This window comes from Dipodomys spectabilis, unplaced genomic scaffold (genome assembly GCF_019054845.1).
Source record: "Dipodomys spectabilis isolate Male_0828 unplaced genomic scaffold, ASM1905484v1 ptg000051l, whole genome shotgun sequence".
In the NCBI taxonomy this organism is placed as follows: domain Eukaryota; kingdom Metazoa; phylum Chordata; class Mammalia; order Rodentia; family Heteromyidae; genus Dipodomys; species Dipodomys spectabilis.
Genome location: NW_024870728.1, coordinates 21,897,542 through 21,923,288, shown reverse-complemented (window position 1 = coordinate 21,923,288; position 25,747 = coordinate 21,897,542). Strand labels below are relative to the sequence as shown.

General features: G+C 39.9%; 1 protein-coding gene across 1 annotated transcript in view; it reads left to right on the top strand.

The window, feature by feature from the left end:
• Positions 1-360: 360 nt before the first annotated feature.
• The window catches only part of Adam23 (ADAM metallopeptidase domain 23), a 160,073-nt gene continuing 134,686 nt past the window's right edge, over positions 361-25,747 (top strand). The window contains exon 1 of the mRNA XM_042679084.1: positions 361-578. Within this exon, the coding sequence (XP_042535018.1) occupies positions 465-578 (114 nt within the window). The 5' untranslated portion in view covers positions 361-464. The remainder of the gene's footprint in view (positions 579-25,747) is intronic.

The window sequence follows — 25,747 nt, the reverse complement described above, 5'->3', positions numbered from 1 at the left end:
GTGGAGATGAGGATCAGGACCCTGGAGCATGTTGATTTGAGGACTCTCCCCTAAATCTACTTTGCCTTCTCCCCTGAATATTTACATGTATAGATTTGAAGCTGGCTAGAAACTGGGTACAGACTGTAGTATATGATTGTATAAGCCTTATTGGCAACTGAACTATCCAAGCCCTTTCATTGTTACCATAACTTTCTTTCTCTGTGTCTCCACTTCTTAGCCTGCTTATAAATATAAAACTTTGTTCATGCAGTTAAGGGAGAAATGCATTTTAAAACTTCTATATTTATTGAATGCATATGTGTGCGTTTGTGTGTATTTTGCTTCCTGTCTCCCCCCCCCCCCCCCCCCCCCCCACAGCTCTGCATTGGAATGAAACTGCAGAAAAAAATTTGGGAGTCCTGGTAGATGAAGACAATCCATTGCAACAGAACAGCAGCAGTAATATCAGTTACAGCAATGTAATGCAGAAAGAAATCACACTGCCTTCAAGACTCATATATTACATCAACCAAGACTCAGAGAGCCCTTATCATGTTCTTGATACAAAGGCAAGACACCAGCACAAACATAATAAGGTAGGCAGGAGGCTGGGTATGCCAAACCAGCTACCACGAACCGTTTTCTTTTGATTTGATTTTCTGCCATAATCAGATCTCACCATTTTTACTGCAGCATTTTATTAAGAAAGCAATTAATTCTGTGATAAGAGAGGAACTGGAGGGAATTAACTTGGAATCTACTGGGACAAGGTGTACAGTTGGTTCTTCTTTGGGACTGGTATGTTCAGATGGCCTTACAAGCTTGATAGTCGAGTGATGGTCCATGTGTCTTTCAGGTGCTTTGGGCACTAAACAACAGAGTTGGATGTGTTTATGATTCTGACTGGTTTCTGGGAGCCTTTATGTAAAGGTGCAGGATTCTCCCTCCCATGGTGTGAGCCCCTCCTTTTCTGCAGACAAGATTGTTGCAAGAAGTTCTTTGGGCCAACTTTCCCTCCTGTTCTTTTCATTTCGAATTTGAGTGTTTAAATTTATTCTTTCTTTTTGTACCTGATCTAGAGGGGAAAAAGTTTGATAAGTAAACAATTTGGCATTTAAAAATATTAAAACATTCTGTTGGGGGGGGGCAGTGTTTACTACAGGGCCTTGTTGTGTAGCATAGGGTGACGCCAAACTCTCTATCCTACTACCTCAGCCTCTTTAACAGGCTTGTACCACCACGTCTAGCATGATTTAGTATTTTAAAAGAGTATGAAAACGAGAAAAAATGGTTCACATAAGATGAAGGCCAAGTTTGTGACATCATCCTTCAGGACATCATGTGCAATATGAATAGTTGCTTAACTTTTAGATTACTTTAGGACATCCTGCCGAGTTTAAAAAGATGGTTTTATGTCCAGAGTTTAAGGGATCTTTTTTACCTGTTTCCTATTATTTGTTTGAGTTCTTGAGCCTTTGAAACCCAGGAGGATTTACACAGTAGATTATCAGTGCCTCGGTTAGTTATTAGGAGTAGATAGTAAAATCTGTGCATTAAAGGTTTCATTTTGAGCTATACCTATCCAGTTGAGAAGAGCAATCCCTGTCTAACCATGTAGAAATTTGGAAACACATCTGTGATTTACCTAATTGTTTTTATTAGCTTTCTGAAATTTAGGTAAATAGTTACACAGTTCCCATTTTACAAACCAGAAGATAGAAATTAAAGGCCTTCAGGTAATTTTGCCAAGGTTGTAAAGCAGTATCATAAAACTTAAGAAACCTGAATATTTAATTTTTACTATTTTTTTTTTTTAAAACAAGTCAAGCCAGGCGCTGGAGGCTCATGCCTGTAATCCTAGCTACTCAGGAGGCTGAGATGTGAGGATTGCGGTTCAAAGCCAGCCTGGGCGGGAACATCCGTGAAGCTCTTATCTCCAATAAATCACTAGTAGGTGCTGTGGCTCAAGTGGTAGAGCGCTTGCCTTGAGCTGAAGAGCACAGGGACAGTGCCCAAGCCCAGAGTTCAAGCCCCATGACCAACCAAAAAAACAAAAACAAAAACAAAAAAAACAAGTGAAGTTTCAGGAAATACTTCCTTCCTATAGAACACTGGTAGAGAAAGTAACTTTTTTTTTTTTTCCCACACAATTGCTCATATTGGCTGAGCTATTGGGTTTCTCCTCTGCCAAGGTCTTTTCTCCAGAAGCTACTCTGTGACTTAATGAACTCACATATCATGTCTCCTCATTTGTCTTATGGATGGGAAGAGGAAGTATGTCCTGAGGAAGGCACATCCAAAGCCCTCTTGATAAAAAGTGTTGAGGACAATTTTTATAGCTCTCCTTATGATGGAGACCTTCTGAGGCTAACCAGCTAATTCTTGGACTCCAGTGCCTTTGCACAGGTTGCTGGAGGAAGCCAGAAACTGTCTCCAAGTCCATTGTATGGAATTCCCAAGCTCTTTTCAACTGAGATACAAAAGAAAATGTCAGTGGAACTTGTCTATAACAGGTTTTAGAGGCTATGGCTAATGCTTGTCTTATAGATTAGCCTATAGGGCTGTTTTACTTGTGGGACATGGTTTGATTGCAGTATATCTGACTTTCTGTGATAATAAAGTTTGCTAAACCTTCATCTATCACATACATGGAGGAATAGATTTCTCACTGAGGAATACTTCCTTGCTGTTGGGGTGATGCAGCCTCTCCACTCCCACCTCGGCCTGGTAGTTGAGTTTCTTTCCTACCTTTGAAAAGAATGTTTATGCAGACATTATATTGGGAAACATGTTTCTTCTTTTCTTAGTAGTTTAATTAAACATGTATTTGTTGGACATGTCTCATGTGCTAAAGCTTTATTCTCAGGGGACCTGTCTCATGTGGTAAAGCTATCTTCTCAGGATCCAGAGATAAGAGTGAAGGGTTACAAGGATGGCAGAGACATATCTGTCCTCCAGAACACACACACACATGACATAGCAAGAGTCTAAACACTGGCCCCACACAAGTATTAGCAGTGTGGTTCTTATTTGGGAAGAGCCTTGAAATTTCCTTGTGTGTTCTATGATTTTTCTTCTACTTCAGTTTTTTTTTTGGCATGTCATGAACTAGTGGACAAAAAGGACTCCCTATGCAGGAGACATTTATAGGATGACCTGCTTTAATAACAGTCATACGAGTCACACCTGTCAGTTTGGCTCCTTTACAAATGCTTCATTGAGAATTTTCATCATTTTTGCTTTGATCAAAATCTGTTCTGATTTTAATGTCTGTGAACTGGGGACCTTTCTTCTTTTTCCTCTCCTGATTCCCTTGTACGGAAGCACATTTTAATGAATGCCTTAGAAATGCTGAATCACTGTGCCTCTCTCCTGGATGCCTAGATGGGGGTAGATTTGGAGAGGGAAGTTTCCAGATGTAGGTTGCAAGGCCAAGCCCCACATTTATAGCTGAAGAGGCTTCATAAAGACTCAGTGTTGAGGAGTCTTTATTACCTAACAGCTATGAGAATTAAAATACTTATTAACTCTTTCAAAATTGGGAAGATGGTTCAAGCCCAACTGGACATACTATTGTTTCTGAAAAACCTTAATGTTTCTTTCTTAATACATGTTTAAGATCCTTTTTAAATCTCCAAATAGAGTAATAAGTGTTTGTCCAAATCGTGTCAATTTTTTTTTGACAGAAGTGGGCCTTCTTAATAATTATATTGGGATTCTGGGCATAAACCAACACAGTCCAGAACACACAGGGAATTAATTCATAGACCAGAAGTTTTGTTCTTTGACTTTTGGTACTTACACAAATTCAGTTTTCTTTCTAGACAGTTTTATTTTCTGATGATTTATTATAACATTTTTAAAGTGGTAGACTACTTGCCTAGCAAGCAAGAAGCTCTGAGTTCAAATCCTAGTACCTTGAAAAGATAGAAAAAACTCAAAACAATAAAATAATAAAAACAAATACAATAAAATAGTTCTTATTACCTAGGAAGTCATTTTGCCACCATGTAGCAGGTATTAAGGCTAAATGAAAAATGTGCATTTGGTTTTGTGTGACATGAAATATGTGTTTGGTCTTCATCCTATTTCCTGTCATACAACTTGTAAAACTCTTGGGATCTCTGGGGCAATGAGAGCATCTTTGTTCTGGTAATATAATGACTGGTGGCTGTGTCCATTTGGTAGCTTTGGAGTAGAGGCTGGGCATCGAGGAATGATTAGAAGGTTTGGATTTTCAGTCCTACTCTTTCCACTCAGGAGAAAGAGGGCCTGAACATTAAGTTGATCATCAAGGGCTAGTGATTTAATCAATAAAGCCTCCATTGAAATTCAAAAGCACTGAGTTCTGAAAGCTTTCAGGCAACAGAACATGTGGAGGTTCCTGGACTTGTGGGCTCTGCTGCTATCTCCAGATGGATGCTGTCAGCATTGAATTGAAATAGTGGACAGCCAGCTGTGTCTGAAGGAGAATCTTTGAATTGCTAAGTGTGTAGGAAAAAGCTACTCCCCCCCACCCCCAATGAGGTAAAAAGTGGGTTAAATGTTTTGTGAGAGTGAAAGGAAAAAGAACATTTTGCTTTTCTTCCTCCCTCCCTCCCTTGTCCCCCCCCCCCCTCTCTCTCACACACACACACACACACACACACACACACACACTTCTCTCTCTCACACACTTTGGTGGTACTGAAGTTTGAACTTTCTATTTGCTATGCAGGTACTCTACTGCTTGAGACATGTCCTGACTCTCTCTCCTGTCTTTTACATTGGCTCTGGTTGTTTTTGCTCCAGACAGCCAGATCTGTGATCTGCTTGTAGTTGAGATGACAGAAATGTGCTGTCATGTCCAGCTTTTTCTGTAGGGATACAGTCTTTTCCTGGGATGGCATGGAGCCAAATTCCTCCCAATCTCAGCCTCCTATGTAGGTAGGTTTATAAGTATTTTTATTTATTTACTTTTTATGGTATTGGGGATCTGAATTCAGGTCCTCCCACTTGCTATGCAGGCACTCTAACAGTTGAGCTATACCCCTATCACTTTTTGCTTTAGTTATTTTACAGTTAGTGTCCTGTGCTTTTTGGCCTTGAACTTCGATCCTTCTGATTTCTACTTCCTAAGTGTCCAGGACTCTCAGTATCTAGGATTACAGGTGTGAGCCATGGTGCCTAGCCCTTGTATTTCTTTGCTATCAAGACTTAACTTCTTTACATTAGAGATTTTATGTTTCTAAGAGGAAAAGTATGATTACTATGCCTCAGCATTATATTAATCTTAATGCAGTGTGTCAGTACAATGGACTATACATTTAAAAAGCAGGAGGAACACTTTAGTTTTGTTCATTCATTTATTTTGAGATAATCATTAAAGGCTATTCCTAGGAAAGTTCAGAAAGGAACCTTTTCCTAAGGATTTCCTTTGGTTAAAAATGACTTGTTTTAGTTGGGTGCTGGCGGCTCTTGCCGGTAATCCTAGCTACTCAGAAGGCTAGGATCTGAGGATTATGGTTAGAAGCTAGCCTGGACAGGAAGGTCTGTGAAACTCTTATCTCCAACTGTCTCTCTCTCTGTCTTTCTCTCTCTCTCTCTTACACACACACACGCACACACACACACGCACACACACACACAGAGCACAAAGAGGAGGTGTGGTTCAAGTGGCACATGGCTAGCCTCGAGCAAAATAGTGTCCAGGCCCTAAGTTCAAGCCCCAGACCTAGCACAAAAAAAAAAAAAAAAAGAAACAAAAACAACAACAACCAAAAACTTGTCTTTTGTGTTGGTCTGCCAGGATTCTTGTCTCTGCTCATTAGGAAGGAAGGAGAATGATACACTAGGCATGGCACCAAGTTTGGGGCAAGTATGGGAAGGGGACCCAGAATTTGGACAGATAGAACAGAATCATTGAATCAAACTAAACACACGCCATGGACTGACTTGTGGTAAATAGGCATCTTCTACTTCTCACCACCTAGGTTGAAAGGACAGAAGAAACAAGTTTAGTGAGCTCAGTTTTTAATTATTTGATGCCTTTTTGGTCCCAGGTATTGAACAGGGACTCATGCATGCTAGGCATACACTTTACCAATGAGCTATGCCATAAGTGAATTTAGTAAAAGGGGAAAGATTTTATAGGGTCTGAAAAGAATACCTGTGCATTCTTACTCTTCTTTAGGACAAGACTGGTTCCCTGTTTCTTGACTCTTCAGTCCCCTTGCTCCATTTTTCTTGGTGTGGGATAAGGAGTCCTACGTGTCTTCTGAAAGGTGTTCTCATATATTTTTAGAATTTGGGATCATCTTGTCGTGATGATTATCATCAAAAATTAATTTTAAAAAGCCAATAAGCAATCCTCTATTATATCGAACATGGGTAAAAGTTCTTTTTTCCCCCTGGAAGTTTCTTTCACAGGTTTTAGCTGAAGAACTGGCATAGGAGGCATCACTGCCTTGTCCTGACTCAGGTGTATGATTTGATTGTTGGTATGTCTGCATTGTTACCTGGCATTGCCTCGGTTTAGGCTGAATAGCCAGCTATTAGGTTCTATCACACAACACCAACTCTCAGATCAGCATTAGGGGCCTTCCTGAGTTTCCTAGGACTTCCAAAGCAGCCACTTCTAAACTATAGCTCTAGAACTCAAACTCAAATTTGTATGCCTGGCATGTAGTAGGCCTTCAGTAAATATATGTTGAGTGAATTGCTGATTGCACACTCATATGTTAGTGTAGTGATTCCCGTGCAGTTTCATATATTCAAACTGAAATTAAAAAAAGAACCTCAAGATATATAAAGCGTTTTGGCACTGGGCTAAATCAGTAGGAGAGGTGATTTTGGTGTTGCCCAATGCTTACTGTATACTTTTGCTTAACCTAGCAGAAATACCTAACTGTAGTCCTCCTTCCTTAATGGTTTTTCTTTTAGCCATTTCTGTTATCTGTGGTCAGTGGTGGGTAAAAATGATACATACAGTAGAACAAAATAGACAAAAGAGAGGGAGAGAGAGGGAAGAAGATTCATATAGCTTTTATTATAGTGTATAGTTTTATTTTTATTTATTTTTTATTTTTTGGGTCCGGTCGTGGGGCCTGAACTCTGGGCCTGAGCATTGTCCCACAGCTCTTCAGCTCAAGGCTAGTGCTCTACCACTTGAGCCACAGTGCCACTTGCGGCTTTTTTTCTTTTTGCTTATGTGGTGCTGAGGAATCGAACCCAGGGCCTCAGGCATGTAAGGCAAGCACTCTACCACTGAGCCAACTTCCCAGCCCCTAGTTTTATTTTTATTATGCTATTGTTAATCTTTTTCTGTGCATATTTTATAAATTAAACTTTATCAGAGTTATGTATGTATAGGGAAAAATGTATGTGTAGGGGCTATGAATGTGGTTTTAGTCATACATTGAAGGTCTTGGCATGAGTTTGCCTAGGATAAGTGGGAGATTCCTCTTGTACTGGTTCTTAGATAATACTTATCACTGTTATCCACCATTAATGAGCCAATCAGAAGTTGGCCCTGTGGTGGTATTTGTCATTGCCGTGGGTTTGTTGCTCAGTGGTGGAGCAAGATGTGTTTATCTATTCATAAACTTTCCAATAAATCAGATTTACATCTGTTCAATGTTCAGGTTTGTTTGATTCAGCAAACATCCATTGAAAACCTCTCTTGAACCAGCCACTGTATCAGGCTCTGGGAAAATGGGCTTTTGGACTAAGAGTAGAAGTCAGTTTCTGCCCTTGCGCATGAGCAGGGTGTCTGAATCAAGGCAGCTGATAGTGTACAGTGAACTTGCAAGAACTGAAAGAAAGAACCGTTTTTGCCATGTAAGTTGGAGAAGACCACATAGAGGAAGAAAGAGTGGGTCTAGCCCTACAGCTGTTGGAGCTTTGGTTGTGCAGGAAGTGGTGAGGAGAACCCACAGGGCAGCAGCGTAGACACGGGTGCAGCAGTGGAGCATCGCTCCATGTGAGGGTGACGAGGAGAAACCCAAGTGCGGGACTTTTCAGACAATCAGACATTAATGTACATGTGCAGTTAATGGAAAAAATGGTACTTACTCCTCTAGAAGCCCAGTGGTATAGATGCAGTTGTTCAAAGTTATGCTTCAAAAAGGATTAAGAGCTGGTAAGAGGTAGACAGAACCAGAATTCAGATTCAGCCTTTTCTTTGTAGAATCCATACTAGAAAAAGGGTATATTGAGGAATGGTAAGAGACATGCAGGGTGGGAGAGAGATTGGATTTATTCCATATCACATAGTAAGTTCTGGGGCAGGGGTGAGTCAAGAGGTGGGCACAGTCCTGTGGCTTGAATGGAGTTTATGTTCTCACAGGAAAGGACAGATTATGAACATGGGAAGGACAGCAACAGGAGCCTGGTGACTTCAGTCATCACAAGTATTGAGGAAGGTAAAATAGGGTGATGAGGCCGTAATCTCCTTGGAAGAATCAGAAGAATTGGCCCAGACTCATTGTTAGGGAGTCATGGTCATACCGATACAGTGATATGTATTTTTTACTGAAGCCCCATCCTTACTCCATTCCTTGGTACTTTTAGTTTGAAAGTGTTTTCTAAATTTTTGCTTTGGAAACTTCATCTTCAAATTCATATGTTAGTGGTGGAGCCAGTAATTAGAATTAGCAGAAGCCCTGAGGGTAGGGTTCTCAATGTCAGTAATGGCTTTAAACATGGAGAGGAGAGACTTCAGCTCTGCATTCGATCTGTTTGTGTCACTTGAGCTATGTGACAATGCAGCAAGAAGGTCTCACCAGTCCCATGAGCTACATGAACCTCCACTCTTTTATAAGTTATATCATCTGTGGCTTTCAGTTACAACCCCAGAAAACAGGCTAAGTCACCTTGTTGGCCTTTCTTTGTTTCTGTTGCTTGCTTGGTCCCTGTGGACATTTGAGTATGGACCTTTTTCTTCTATCTAGCCTAGACCATTTATGATCTTTTTGCCATGGACTGCTTTGGACAGTCCAAGCGGAGCTGTGCCATTCAAAGTCTTGCTACAGTGTGTGTCCTGAGCAATACTTTCTGCTCTTCCTGCTCATGGGCTGACTCATTCTTGCTAACTATATAACTGGTGTCATTCTGTCTCTACTTATTCTCAGGTTTAGTTAGCAGACTGGCCCACTGTCTTTCTTTTATAGCCTTTGCCAGGTGACATTGCCCAGATTTGGAGACCAGCGTGAAAGTAAAGTGCCTTGCTTGTTTTCTCTGTGATACTGTTTTTTTCCTGGTTTTCCAGGAATCTAAGAGTGAACCTTGGGAGTAATCCTTGACTCTTCTCTCTCCTTCATCTCGCGACTATAAATGGTTGCTTATTAAGTCTTGACGTCACTTCCTTGGCTCCGTCCCTCCTCTTCTCTCTGCATTGTGTTCCTGTCATTGCCTCGTGCCTCTGCCACTGTCAGTCCATCAGTCCCACTGCTGACAGATTAATCTCAGGGGAACACTTACTGCATCACATGACCCCTTTCATCCACATTCAACAAGCATAATTTCAGCTAGATAGAGTTTCGTTGTGGAGTTGAAGAGAGGGTGTAAAATTCTCTGGAGAATTCCTGCCTTTCTCCTCATACTCTATACTCCTCATACTCCTCATGGGTTTTCCTTCTCCTGGCAGCATTTTTTTTTCCAGGCCTGTTTACCCAGAGGTCAGTACATGGCAGGAGGAAATATTGTCCAGATGATTGCATTCATATCTGTTCTAACTTTGGGGTACTTGCAGAAAAGCTTTAAAATGTGTCCTCAGGCTTTGAAGTCCAAATTATGTTAAATTCCTGCTTCAGAAGATCCTGTTATGTCCATCTTTGAGATCTGAGTAATTAATTGCTCCTAGCGTATAAATTTTCTGAATGGAAAGATTTTATCCTTTCAAGAATGTCCCTAATTATAAGGTTTTATTCAAAGAAAATATTCAGCTCACAATTAATACAGGTATACTTTACCCTTATGAAAGACCGATTCATTCTTGTAATTCATCCAAAGCCCACTGAATGTCTGAGTTTGACTCTTTTACGGGGGGCTTTTTCATGTTTAGCATTTATAAAAATTCAGTGCATCTTAATAGAATTTATTACTAGGGATTTTGTTATAGAAAGGGTAGATCCAGTTATCATATTTTACTCAGGGTAATGAGACATTAAAAACAATCCTGCTCATTCATGGGAAATTGGAACGAAATCCTGCATCGTTGGACACTCATCCTGGGCAACTGTGAATTAGCTCAGTGCTTAGAATGAAGTTGTTATGTAGGTGTCTTTTCTGGCAAAAGTTGGGGACTGAAACTAATTTCTTCATTAAAACCTTATAAGTGAACAAATTTGAGTCCTACTTTCAATTCTATTATTGGAAGATAATTTCTTAACAAGAATTACCTTAACTCTAAACGTTGTTTCTTAAACTTCTATTTAAAGGTGAAAAGGTTGGACAAGTCTTCTTTACTGATAGACACTTATTAGAGTAGGTATGTTCAAATATCCACAGAATTATGAGTAAGACACTGATGAACTGTATTGCTGTTGAGACTCAGATATAGTTGAGGACACCTACCTCTTTCTAATCTGCATGGCAGTGTCCATTGGAGGGAGTCATCCTGCCATGGTTTCTTTCATTCCAGGTGGGTAGTGAGTGCAGGTGCTCCTGGCCTAACTCCTGCCATTAGTGGGGCTAAAGATTAAATTTAGAAGTAGTCAAATCTAAGCAAAGCTCAAGGCATATCATGAAAGAATTCCCCAAGGACTACAGATGTAGCTTTGAATGTGCAAGCCCCTGAGAATGATCCCCATTATCAGGAAAACCAAAATCCAATCAAACAGAATAGAGCAAAAACAACCACTGCTTCAGATCAAGGATGAATCTGATTTTGGGTTTTTTTTTTTGGTCCGGTCGTGGGGCCTGAACTCTGGGCCTGGGCACTGTCCCTCAGCTCTTCAGCTCAAGGCAAGTGCTCTACCACTGAGCCACCTTCCCAGCCCATGGGGTTTTTGAGTATCCGCTGAATGTCTGTTTCAGAGCTTCTTTTTCCTTCCTGTGGACATTTAAGAATTTGCTCTATCAAGTTGTAGTCTCAATCACTTAACTGGGTGCTTTGTGAAGTTTTAATTATCAACAGGCCTGTACAGTCTGGATATATAATAGTGGTGTTGCAGATGGATTCCTCTGATAGTGCAAATCAATCTTTAGAAATGTGTCTCCTTACATTTACCTTTCAGCAAAGTAAAATGCATTAAACCAAGTTGCATCTCCACTTTTCACATATAATAGATAGCTTTTGTCTTGAACCTAAGCATTGTTATATCTGTAACCTCACATGATTCACATAGTATAACCACCAAGATAAGTATCATTTCTGTGTTCTGGCTTTGAACCTAAGTTCAAAGAGGTCAGGTCCAATACTGTAGAACATAAGAATTATCAACATGACCAGAATGTTTATGGCCTCGTCTCTAGACCTAAAGCCCCCTTTCTTTTTATCACATAGAGACAGTGATCTCTGTTATCACATTGATAGAGAGATTTCTGTCCCTTTTAGCTACCTTTCTTCTTGATAACAAGGACTTGTGAGCTACTGTCACCTAAACTGTGGACCTGGCTGCACTTCCACATATATTTCCCCTGGAATCACTCTGTTGCTAGCTGATTTTGTTGCTCCCTCCTCCCCCCCACCCAAATGAGTATTCCAGGAAAATATCGTGTTTAAACTGCTGGCATTTGTAGAATATTTTGCTTATGTATGGTATTTTTCCTTATTAATTATCTGTACTTTTTTTTGCCTTTGCCAGATTCCCCTTCCACTTATACTGAACAAGTGGGAGAGTGTGAATGTTGTGTTTGGTGTTCTCAAATTATATGTCAGACATTTGAACCATTCTACAAATAGCTTTTCTTTATTTGGAAAATATATTCTTGTAGATTGAATAGGAATATGCAGTTTGAAAAAATAGGTCTTCAAAACAAGCTGAATTCAATAAGAACTGGTTAAGCTACTCTCCTTTCCTTTCCTCTTTTTCCTCTCCTCTTTTCCTTTCTCTTCTCTCTTTTTGTTGGGGGGTGGTGGTGGAGCTGGCACACTGGCTTGAACTCAGGACTCTATACTCTTGCTTGGCTTTCTTTTCTACAGCTGGTGCTCTACCATTTGAGCCAAAACTCCTGGTCTAACATTTTGCTAGTTATTTTAGAGATGGAGTTGCTCAGATTTTTCTGTTCAGGCTGGCTTCAACCTTGATCCTCTGATCTCAATCTCCTAAGTAAATAGGATTGCACTAGTGAAACCACCAAGGCCTGGGTTAGTTCTTTTTATTAATTAAAGAAATGACATAGTACTCAACTTAAGCTTTTTGTTAGCATGTGAAATGTGTAAGGTATAATAAATAGATAGGTTCCATTAGATAGCCAAAGAAGAGAATACTGCGCTATTCAGGCAGGAAAAGAAGTTTATTTACTGAACTGCTGCCCCCCACCTCCACCCCCCTGCTGTGCATGGTGGAGAGGCTTGGCTGTAAAGGAGAGACCTACCTCCAGGCCTGGGAGAGGAGGAGGTGTGGCCAGGTGGTGGAAAGGTGCGGCCACGTTGAATCTGGATGTGACTTCAGGGCCTGGGACCTGCCTGTGGTCAGATAGGAGACCTGAGCAGAGGCAGCCCAGTCTGTGACTTAGCTGGACAGGGAGGTTACTGCTTCCAGGTGTGCCAGTTACTTAGGTAACATACTGGGTGGAAACTTAAGCCAAGAGGTAGGAAGGTATCTGCACAGGGCCTGTATGGTCCGGGGCAGACCTTACAAAATGCAGTGACTGGTATTCCTACGCTGAGAAACTTCACCTCAAAGCAAGGAAGTTGCCATTGTAATGATCTGGTATATCCATTTATTTGTGATATAAATAAGGTAGTTTCCCTAGGCTGTTGTCATGGTTTGAATATGAATGTCCCCTATAGACTCTTGTGTTGGAGCCGTGTTTCCTAGCTGGTGGTGCTATGTTGGAAAGTGTTAGAAACTTTAGGAGGTGAATGCCAAGCTGGAGGCAGTAGGTCACTGGGGTGTGTCCTGGGGGAGGAGGGACTCGCTCTTACCCTTTTCTGTATGCCTTTTGCTGTTTCTTGACTACCAGGATGTGAGCAGCCCCTGTTACTGATTCTGCCATCAGTATCTTCTTCCTTACTGTAGGTCTGAAGTAATGGAGCTGGTAGCCCATGGACTGAAGCCACTGAAACTTGGAGTCCAAATAAGAATGTTTACTTGCTGAGATTGCTTTTTTTTCAGGTATTGTCATAGTGACAAAGTCTAACACAGATTTTTATAATCTCGAAAGTACCTCTTGCTGCCTAGTTGAGGAAGAATAGTTGGAGGCTGAGAAATAGATGAGTACTAGATACTTGGCTTTGGGTAAGTGATGCGTTCTCTCTAAATCTTCTCTGAGCGCCCACTTCCATATTAATCATATGGACAACAGTAAGGCTGCTTATGATAGGCTTGTCAGTTTGATTGGATTAAGGGAAGCCTAGGCGATTAGTCAAGGACTCCTCTGGGTGTGTCAGGGTATTTTCTAGAACAATTAGCTGAGAGGGCTCTGACCAAATCAGTGGACTAATCCCTTAATAATCAGGAAGCAGTATTGAGAGGTGGTGACTGTAAGAGGCGGAGCCTGTGGAGGAGGTTGGAGGCTTGTCCTTGGGACAATATTTTGCCCTGGTGCCTTCCTGTATTCCATTTCCTCTGCTCCCAGGTCACCAAAGCAATGCAAAACCTGGCTACAACAAGCTTCCAGTCCAGACACAGTGCCTGATCTAAATGGGATAGCCCAGGGGAGATGCCCCACACAGCACATGGAGCCCAGGAAGCACTCAGCAAGTGATGCTCATTAATGACAGACCAATGAAATCCAAGCTGTGGATTGCTTTTATAATATATAAATAAGGGATTATTTTTAAAAATTTTATTGTTAGCATGATGTATGGAGGACTTATAATTACATAAATAAGGTAATGAATACATTTTTTGTTGAACATTGTTACCCCCATAAGGAATTATTTTTAAAAACATAGGTAGGTTTAGGAGTTATGTCGAGGGGACAGTAGTGGGGAGGGTAGATTCTCTGAGACTGTGATGTTGGGTATAGATAATTCGCATGAGATATAAATGAATTTAAGGAGTGACTGAATCAGGCATTGTAGCCCATCCTTGGAATCCCAGCACTCAGGAAGGACTGAGATGGAGGATTGAGAGTTTGAGGCCAGCCTGGATTACTTAGTGAGACATTTTCTAAAAACAAAACCAAACCAAAATATGTAGGGGTTTGTGTGTGATGTCCCAAGAGACTATAATCTCCTGAGCCATGTTGAGTGTACAATTGTGTATCATACTCTGGAGTGTGCAAGGGAGAGTTTTTCTGAAACCATTCCCAATAATCAGGTCACTCCTGGGTAGGCTTGGAGGTCAGACGTTTTAGTGAGTTGTAAGGTAAACTGATTTCTTCTTGGAACTAATTACCAGTGTGGTATGGATGGTAGGATGTAGTTTCAAATACTTGTATTATTTTACTTTTCTGTTTTTTTTCCTTTGGCAAGACTAGGATTTGAACTCTGGACCTTGAGCTTGTTAGTCAGGTATAACACTACATAAGCCAGATCCCTAGCCCTGCTTGTACTCTTAATAGCACATGATAATTTCCCTAATTATATATAATATCTGTAAGGTCTGCCCAAGGCCCTGCATCCCCCCCCCTCCCCCCATACCACCCTTCTTCTTGGCTAAGTTTCCGCCTAGTATCTATGTTGCCTAGGTAACTGGCACACCTGGAAACAGTAACCTCCCCCTTCTGCTAGATCACCCAGGGCTGCCTCTGGTCACACCTCCTATCTGACCATAGGCAGGTCCCAGGCCCTTAGGTTACATCCCTATCCTCTTCATGTCCTAGATAAATCCTGGCCTGGGGGTGGACCGCCTCTCCACCATGCGCGGTGTGGGCACCAGTCCGGTAACTAAACTTCTTTTCCTGCCTGAATAGTGTGTGGTATTCTCTTCATCAGTTACCTAATGAAACACCTATTTAATATCCCAAATAGATATTCATTATCTTTCTTCCCTCTCTTCCAATTCTCCAAATAACACCAAACCCAAGAAATACCTTCATTTGCCACTGATAATTTTCTGGTTTTGAAATGAAATGTAGCAATGATGAAACGTTGACAGAGTAAAATGCAGACGTCCTAACCAGGGAAAAGCCAGCAGTGTAAAAGTAATAGGAACACAATGCTGTTTTAATTTAGACCCTAGAATACAGTTGACCAGGAGCTAAAATATTGGGATGCACATCTTAACCATGAAGTGTTCAGATGCTGCTTCCCCTACTTTTCTAAATTTCTGCCCAAAACAATGAACTCTTAGTAATTATCTTCCTAATTATTGTCTGTCCGATGTGTCATAAAGGCTTTTCTTCTCTCAGAATATTGCCTCTCCAAGTCAGTGGGATGCGGTGTAAATGATGTCATATTGTTATTTTGCCTTTGTTATGGTGTGTAAAATAGTTTTCCTCAATGGTTACTCTTCTCTTTCCTAATTAATTAAATCTTTTATATTCTTTTACTTGTATTAATCCTCTTAACATTATTGTTCATATACAGCATTTATAAACCATTCTATCTGCAATCACACTTAAAAAAATTTGTTTTGTTGGTCATGGGGCTTGAACTCAGGGCCTGGGCCTCTTTGTGCTCAAGACTAGCTCTCTACCACTTTAAGCCACAGCACCACTTCTGGCTTTTTCTGCTTATGTGGTGCTGAAGAATTGAACCCAGGGCCTTATGCATGCAAGGCAAGTACTCTACCACTGAACAACCTTCTCAGCCCCTATAATCACATTTAAAATTTGTATTTTCATTGTAGTTTTCTAGAGTTCTTGGTTTTTCCCTGAGATGTTTTCACACCCTAGCACATTAAAAGTTTATGAACTTAATTGTATTTACTTGTGTGAAGGAATCTTTTGTGATGGAACATTTGAGAATCTTGGTCCTTCCATAACAAGCACAGTCCTTCCCTTGTTAGTTTTACCTTCTGTTTTCATCTGGATGTCTAATAGGCAATTCAAATTTATCATGTTTAAAATGGAGCCCTTAAATCTAACATCATGTCTCCTAATCTGTCCCTTGTACATTCTCATATGGGAAACAGGAATATCGTCTTCCAGTTGCTCAGGCTATGAGTATCTGCCCTCCCCCTCAGCAGCATCTTAAGGTGTCTAGTTCCATTTTCCCTTCACAAGCAATCCAGAATCTGACCACTTCAGCACAGTGCAGCTGTCATAGTCCACCATCGTCTCTCCCTTGCAATGTGACTTGTCTCTTCAATTTTTTTCCTGCTCTTGAACTGTCCCTCTTTGCTACCTCTAGTCTGTTCTTCTCTCATCAAGCAAAGTGATCCTTTCAAATTCTTATTCTGATCAGATGATTGCTGAGCTCCAGGACCTCCTGCATCTTCCCACGTGACTTCCTTCTCATGTGGTCACAGATGAGTATTAAGCTGCTACTAATTATAGTTAGGTAGCAGAAAACACTTTAAATGTTTAAAATGTTTAAACACTTTCATTGGTGATTTAAAATTACACTGTAGTTTTTTATTTTTAATTTTTATTGTAAAGGTGATGTACAGAGGGGTTACTGTTACATAAGTCAGGTAATGAGTGCATTTCTGTTTGAACAGTGTTACCCCCACCCTCATTTTCTTTTTTTTTTGGGGGGGGTCCAGTTGTGGGGCCTGAACTCTGGGCCTGGGCGCTGTCCCTCAGCTCTTCAGCTCAAGGCTAGTGCTCTACCACTTGAGCCACAGCGCCACTTCTGGCTTTTTTTTTCTTTTTGCTTATGTGGTGCTGGAGAATCGAACCCAAGGTCTCAGGCATGCAAGGCAAGCACTCTACCACTGAGCCACCTTCCCAGCCCCCCCATCCTCATTTTCTACCAGTTGTTTTTTTCCCTTCTGGCCCCCTTCTCCCTTCAAGTTGTATAGTAAATTTGCAACATAGTGTCTACTGAATATCACTTCTTGCTGGGTTTTTCTTAAGATTAAAAAAAAAAAAAACACAGTAAAGTAACTGGTTCACATTTTGTTTAATTCACATTTTAATTAAAAAATACTTTCCAGCTATGTCTGGTGGGACATGCCTAAAATTCCAACATTTAGTAAGTTTGATGCCAACCTGGGCTACATAGTGAAACCCTGCTATAATATAAAACAGAACAAAACACCTGTTTCCAAATTCTGGACCATGCCAGTAAATAGATTCAGTTTTTCATTAAAAAAATTTAAAAACAAAGAAACAAAAATTATTCCCAAATGTACTTGTTGAGGGCATGTTCAAGGATATCTTTTACTGTGCAGAAATCATTTTGATGTCTCAGTATCTTGTGGCATGAGTATGCTGTCTTCCTTAACCAGAGAGTAGAGTTGGTGCTTCTAAGGGTGGCCAATAATGGGGTAAGCAAGGGAAAGATTTTTTTGTGGTGGTAGTGAAGTCACTGTTTTTATGTCTATGGAAAGGGGCGCTTTCTTCTCCATAGCAAGGAAATGGCTTGCTCAGGGTCATGACAGGAGTTGTCACATAATTTCAGGTTTGGAGCCCATTGGTGAGAGCAATACAAATAGGTGGTACTGCAGTCTTTGGGCTTCCTGTGCAAAGGGCAGGCACAGAAGCTGGGATAAGCTGAGTTTAGCAAAATAAAATTTCTCACAAAGAGTATTTAGACATTTGCTGGAATCTAACATCTGATTAGGTGACCAAGACAAATGGGAATCAGGTTTGAGAGAAGGAAGGGTGTGTCGTTTATTGTTTGTGTGAATAAAACATTGTTTTGCTGTGGTGAAATACATACATTAAGTTTACCCTGTTAGCCCTGTAAGTGGTACATTTCTATGCCATGGACTACATTGACATTGCTGTGTATCCTGTCCACTGTCCATCTCCATAACTCTGCTTCTTTCCTTCTTTTATTTTTCCTTTTTTTTAAAAAAAAGAAAACTGAACACAAGGCCTCATGTGTGCTAAGTGTGCACTCTACCACTGACGTACATTCCAGCCTTTTTTTCTTTTTGAAGTTGGGTTTGGTTCTTTGGAGTTCCTTAGGATTCCATTTTGGCTTAGATTTTTCTATTTCTGCCAAAAAAAAAAAAAAAGTCACTGAGATTTTGATAAGAGATGGAATGAATCTATAGATTGCTTTGAGTGGTATTGATATTTTAACTATTCTAATTTTTTTCTTTTTCTTTTTTCTTCAATGTAGGAGTTCAGCATAGAGATATTAATTTATTTAGTCAGAAACCAGGGTTTGAACTCAGGGACTGTACTATGGCTCAGCCTTTTTGCTTTACAGCTGCCACTATACTACTTGACTCATGCCTACAGTGTAGCATTTTTCTGGTTCATTGAAGGTAGAATCTCTTAGTCTTTTCTCCCTAAGTAAGCTGGTTTTGAACCTTGATTCTCCAGCTCTCAGCCTTCTGAGTAGTCAGTATAGGTGTGAGCCACCCATACCTAGCAATGTTAAAATTTTAAATTCATAAATCTTTGATGCTTTTTTATTTATTTGTGTCTTCAGAGTTCTTTCAGCATTATTTTATGGTTTTTAGTATACAACTTAGTATATAATTGTATTTAGTATATAATTGCCTCCTTGGCAGTTATTCTTTAGATGCTATTGTAAATGGGATTATTTTCTTAATTTCATTTTCAACTTGTTCCTTGTTAGTATATAGAAATCAAACTTTCTCATTCCTTTTCTTTTCTGTACTGGGAATTGAACCCATGGCCTCCTGCATGTTAGCCAAGCACTTTGCTAGGGAACTACACTCCCTAGTCCCTCAAGTTGATTTTTGTGTGTTGACTTTGCATTTTCAAATTTGCTGAACTCCTTTATTGATTCTAGGCTTCTTTTTTCTTTTTTTTTTTCCCCCCCCCTGGGGCTTTAGCTCAGAACCTGGATCTTGTCTGAGCTTTGTTGATCAAGACTAGTACTCTACCACTTGAGTAAAAGCTTTACTTCTGCTTTTGTTTTTGTTTAACTGGAGATGAATCTCAGACTTTCCTGCCTGGGCTGGCTTGTCTCTGATCCTCGGACCTCAGGCTCCTTGGAAGCTAGGAGTATAAGTGTGAGACACTGGTGCCTGATTTGGTTCTAGATTTCTTTCAAGATCATGCCATCAGTGATTTATGCATTTTATCATCTATAATTTCATATCTTCATTTCCAATTTGAGCACCTTTGGCTAGGACTTCTACTACTACGTTGAGTGGAAATGTGAAACTAAGCATCTTTATTTACTTCCTGATCTGAGTAGTATATATATTAGCTATGAATTTTTGATATATGGTCTTTATTATATTGAAATAATTTATTTCTATTAGTTGTGTGCTTTATCTTTTAGATTTTTTAAAGAGTCACTTAACACTGTAGAATAATTAGCTGTAAATTAGGGAGTTTTTTTTCAAGTTACTTATTTTAAAAATAAGAATTGAATTAGACTTGCGGATCTCAACTTGATTGTGTGTTGGAGCTCCTCAGGATAGTTTTTGAAAAGGTTTTTAATTTGTAACAAGTAAGTCTTGTTACAAGTAAGTCTCTGTGAGTTCATTCTTTAGAATGCTTCATGGCCCTGAAATCCTGTAAAATATCATCCCAAAAGAGGTGATTAGAGATAAAATATAGGTATGAATTATGGAGTTACTTCCAGTGATAGCTGCGTTTGTAGAGTAGCTGCTTCTTGAGATTTGGGCATGTTGAAAAGAGGAATTATAAAGCACTACTACTTACTATTCAAAAAGAGTAGTTGGCTCCAAGGTTGAGGTAAGGTGATTCAAGAATAAAAATACAAGCAGAGGAGTGACTAAGGAACAGTTTTCAATAGAGAGACTGATGGTTGGGTCGTAGTATATCCTTGAATTATCACCAAATTGTCAGCAAGATAGTTTCTGGTGAAGGAATTCCAAAGAGCGTCAAAATGATGGAATACTACCGCAGAGTGAAGGAGTATTACAACAAGTGACAATCTGATGACCAGTTTGCATACGGATGTGCACTTGCACATGTCAAATTACTATGAATTAGTAGCTACTGATATATTTGCCTTTGTTGTCTTAAGGATTCTTAAAGATAAAACATGAACAGCAAGCTTTTTGCCTTGCACTCCTCAGAGGCAGTTCCACTTCTGTTTTTAGTTCTTGTAACATTTAATAATTTATCTCTGCTCCATTTTTAGATAATCATCAACCCAAGATATTATCTTTTGTCTGGTGCTATGAAAGGTGACTATATCTCACTATGGTGTGGGCTTTTCTTTCTTTCTCTATCTTCTCTGGTTTTTATTTACTTTTTACCTTCTTTGGATATTTTTTTTAAAGCAGGCACTTTATGGTTAAGATGGTCTTAGAGGGGTAAGATTTAGAGTTAGAATAATTTGCAAGCTATCTTTGGCCTCAGGGAGGGAAAGTGAACTTGGAGACCCAGGAAGAATGCTAGAATGCATCCCCCTCTATAGTGGCTTATCAGGGGCTCCCACTAGCTTCTACTCAACACGCAAAGGCTTGGGAAGTTGATGGTGAGGGATGGAGAGACATTTTGTGCTGGAAAAAAAATAGCATATTTCTTTCTTGATTTTTTTTTTTGTCAGTCCTGGGGCTTGAACTCAGGGCTGGACACTGTCCCTGAGCTTCTTTTGCTTAAGGCTAGTACTCTACCACTTGAGCCACAATGTCACTCCAGCTTTTTCTGCTTAGGTGATACTGAGGAATCAAACCTGGGGCTTCGTGCATGCTAAGCTTACATTCCCAGCCCGTTGATTTTTTTTTTTTTTAAAGTAAGAAGGAGCCAGAGTATGAAGGTATAGTAGTATTAGGATTTTGTTCTGATTACATCAGGAAGGCACTGATGAGTTTTAAAGGAGGAAATAACATTATCTGCTTTATATTTTTGAAAGATTATTCTGGCAGCTGTATGGAGGATAGATTGTAGAGGGCAGGGATGTTTTCAGGAAGAGCAGTTAGGAGGGCTCACGGTTGTCATGCAGGTGGCTGGCACTGTCAGTGGGTAGCAGAGGAACTTTAGGGAAATAGGTAGACTTGAGATATGTAGAGCTTTCAATTTGCTCATGATTTGTCAGGGAGGGTGAGCTAGAAAAGGAGAGAAGTTACTGTAGAGGGATGAATGTTTCTCTCCAGCAAAGAGGTCCACATCTGAATCCCTAGAACCTAGGACCTAGGTACTTGACATGGCAAAAGAGATTTAGCAGATGGGAGTAAATTAAGGATCTTGGGATGGGAATTAATCACAGGCTATCTGAGTGATCATAGGAACCCTTAAGAGAGTCAGAAGCAATATGACAATGGAAGCAGATGCGTGTGAGGAGAGAGACTGGTGAACCCTGGAGTATGGGAAACCCTTGGGAGCTAGAAGACAGGAAAGGGATTCTTCCGTGGAGCCTTTGGTGGAAGCAGCCAAGATGGAGTCAGCACTTCAAGACTCACTATAGCCTTCAGTTTTTAACTTTGACCTCTGGAAATGTAAGGAAATAATTTGTGCCATAGCCATGGTATTTAAGGAAATTTGATCGATGCAGCAGTAACAGCAAAATAACCCAGGAGACAAGACTGCCTGGCAGGCAACTTCTCCCTGGGAAGATGTGCTTCAGTACCCAACATGGAAAAGCTGAGAAGGGAAGTTGAGAAGCAGGCTGAGAGGAAACTCAGCTGGTTTAGCTGTGGAGATGGTTGCTTATCTATCCATCCTGGTGTCCAGGACTGGCCTGGATGGGATGGAAATGTAGGAGGCATGTAAATGGCATCCAGAGGCTTGAGGGTTACGCCCATAGAGAGTATTGCAGAATCATGGAAAGACAGTTTAGTAATGTCTAAACACAGGCTGCACACTGGCTTATTCCCTCTCATTTCTTGCTGTTTAAATCACAGTTGTTTTCTTTTGAGTCACCAAATGACATTTCAAAAGATAATAAGAAGCTGCCACTTGGGGGATGAAAGGAAGCAATATTAAGCATCCTTTTTTTAAAAAATCAAATTTTGGGGCTGTGTAGCTAGGTGTATTCTTTCTTCATTATTTCTTGAAGGGTACATATGAACTCATTTGACAGATTTAAGCCTTAGTTTAATTTTGAGGAGTCTCTGTGGGTATAAATTTTTAAAAATAGGCTGTTCAGGTAGATTGCATTCAGCTGAGGAAAAGAACTAAACTTTTTCAGTTTGCATGGATTGTCCCCTGATGTTTTGTTTCAAGGGCTTTGGTGGGCTTTGAAAATAAGGAATCACAATTCATATTGCTCCTGTCTATATAGAGCAGGGCTCTTAGCCAGAGGCAGTTTTAGTCCCCATAGGACATTTGAAAATGTCTGGAGGTATTTTTGGCTGGGGGGGTAGAATCCTAGTAACACCTTGTGGGTGGAGGCCAAAGTGCTGTCAGTCATAGCATGGTGCACAGGGCAACTCCTTCCCCTCAGAAATCATCTAGCCTAAGTTGTACTTGAATGAAATACCTATATGAGAACTTGAAACCTGTAAGCTAGCAAAGTGGGAGCAATAATCATAACACTGTTTCTTACATTACATCTCTTTGCAAGCTGAGCCCAACAGACTTAGTCTTTTGCTGCCTTGTAATTAAGTACTAAACCATTCTTGCAGCTTCTATACTTTTTGCTTTGTGGGAACTGACTAATTTAATGTTCATTGAAATAAAAGGCAGAAAGAGTTTGTTAGGAGTTTTCATTCAAATGGTATTTGTTTTTCTTTCTTGACCAAGAGAAATGTGTTAAATTTATTATAGGATTCTATTTTGGGGGAAAATTATGCTTCCTATGTAGTTTTTGTTTTGAACTATTTATAATAATATTGTTTTTGAACTATTTATAATAATTATGTCATGCCCTCTCTTATTATAACTAACTAAGTACTGCTCTTGTATAGTTTGCTTCTTTCGGGCATTAAAAATCACCAATGGCTCACGCCTGTAATCCTAGCTACTTAGGAGGTTGAGATCTGAGGATTGCGGTTCAAAGCCAGCCTGGGCAGAAAAGTTCAAGACTCTTATCTCCAATAAATCACCAGAAAACTGCAAGTGGCACTGTGGCTCAAGTGGTAGAATACTAGCCTTGAGCTTAAGAGCTGAGGGACAATGCCCAGGCCCAGAGTTCAAGCCCCATGACCGACAAAAAAAAATCACCTGATACAACTATAGATACATAATAGATAATATAACTATGATAGATAAAATATAAAATTGTAAAAATTACAATTTTTTACCACTATTAAAATGTCTTGAAGCATTGTGGTTTAAAAAAATTACCTTTCTTGTCATTTGCTGACTTATGGAACAACCAAGGAAACAGATGTCAGAGTGGAGAGATTTGTTCAGTGCTGTCAAGGCTTTTTCTCTTAGGTTTAACGATATGAACCTTGATTACTAAATTAGTAAGAGACTTTAAGAAACCTACCTTGTTTAGTATGGTGCAGTCTATAACTTAATTCTTGTGTATTAAGAAGAGGCCCTGGAGATGGAAGTTACATTAGTAAGTTGAAAATCAGTAAGTGTATATATGGTATATACATGTCAGCCAATATCTAAAAGTAGTGGCAGGTTTGAAATATTAAAAACAATAAAGACAGCATAACTTTTTCAATATGGAACTAGACTTTTAGGAAATTAAAGGTAAATAATTTATTGTTTCTTGGGAATATTTAATGTATGCACATTTATGCAAATGGACCATATGGTTTGTTAAAGTGCTAACGTTTGCTGATTATGCTTGTATATATTTCACATATAAACCATATTAAAATGATGCTTTTTTTTTTTTTTTGCCAGTCCTTGGGCTTGAACTCAGGGGCTGGGTGCTGTCCCTGAGTTTTATTGCTCAAGGATAATGCTCTACTACTTTAAGCCAAAGTTCCACTTGTGGCTTTTTGATGGTTAATTGGAGATAAGAGACTCACGGACTTTCCTGCCTCGGTTGCTTTGAACCAGGATCCTCAGACTTCAGCCTTCTGAGTAGGATTACAGGCTTGAGACACCAGAGCTTTGCTGAAAGTGATGCTTGTTGACTTTTTGATGCCTTTTGAATTTTGGGGGAAATTTTTGTATTGTTTACTACTATCGATTGGATTCCAAAATGATAATTGTTCTGACTGAAAAATGCTGATTCGAAACCCTGGCTGAGATGGTTTATACTTCTGCAATTTCTGCTGTTTATTTTGCCTTTCTCAGTTAAATCCTACCTGTAGGAGACAGTAAGTTTTCTGCTGAATTCACTCACACACTGAATTCTTTCATTGAAATTGTTTGCATCTCTACTACGTCCCTTATTTACTTACTTGTTCATCAATTCTTGGTTTATAGTAAGCATTAAGTAAAAGATATGTCTTTCTTTAACACCAAGGACATAGACCTTTATTCTGTGTTCCACTTGGATACTTTGGATATCTGGTGCATATCAAATGTAGAAGGTTCTAGAGTCCTGAATTCTAACTACCACTTTTCCCTCTATTAGTTGTCTTCCTTAGCTGGACAGGTTCCTTATTCTTTTTGGTTACTCAGTCCAAGCACTTTATGATATCTACTCTATTTCATATCAAGTTTGTAAGCAAGTCCCATTTAACTGCTTTCACTGTCTTATCAAGAATCTCACATTTCTCAGCAACTCTACTTTTTCACTGTTTGTACCCAAATCAAACCACTGTCACATCCCACCTTGATATTCCCATGTGACCCTAACTTGTCTTATTGCTCTTCTTTGGCATTCCAAATGTGCCTGTGAATTAGGGATTTCATGTTCTGTCTGTCTAGAATTCTCTTGCCCTAGATATGTACATGGCTTGCTCCTTCACTTCCTTGTCTTTACTCAAATGACACCTCTCAAGGAATCCTTTTGTTGACTATTCTACTTGAAAGTGTCACCTTTCTTTACCTGATACTCCATAACTCTTATCTTGTTATCTACTTCAAGTTTTAGATAACTTTTATTTGAAAATGCTAAAAATTGAAGGGTGATTTTACATAAGTTAGGCAAAGAGTACATTTCCTTTTGGACAATGTTATCCCTTTCCTTTCTCTCTCCCAGTTTTCCCCTTACATCCTGCGGACAAGTTGTATGGTTTCTTTTCAACATTGTGTCCAGTGAGTACCACTGATGCATTTATTTAACCTTTGTCCCTCCATTTCTGTGTCTCCCCTTGTATTCCCAAAGACATATAGACAAACTTTTTTTTTTTTTTTTTGCCAGTCCTGGAGCTTGAACTCAGGGCCTGGGCACTGTCTCTGAGCTTCTTTTGCTCAAGGCTAACACTCTACCACTTGAGCCACAGTGCTACTTCCAGCTTTTTCTGTTTATGAGGAATCAAACCCAGGGCTACATACATGGTAGGCATGCACTCTACCACTAAGCCACCTTCCCAGCAGACAATTTTGTTGTGGTTGTTGTTGTTGGTGGTCGTGGGGCCTGAACTCTGGGCCTGGGCGCTGTCCCTCAGCTCTTCAGCTCAAGGCTAGCACTCTACCACTTGAGCCACAGTGCCACTTCCGGTTTCTCTGCTTGTGTGGTGCTGAGGAATCAAACCCGGGGCCTCACGCATGGAAGGCAAGCACTCTACCACTGAGCTACCTTTCCAGTCCCCGGACAATTTTTTTAACCTGTAACACTTACCATTGTCTAAATTGCTTTGAATTGACTTCCTTGTAATTGCATTGCTCCTTCCAACACACATACTAAAATAGCCATAACAGA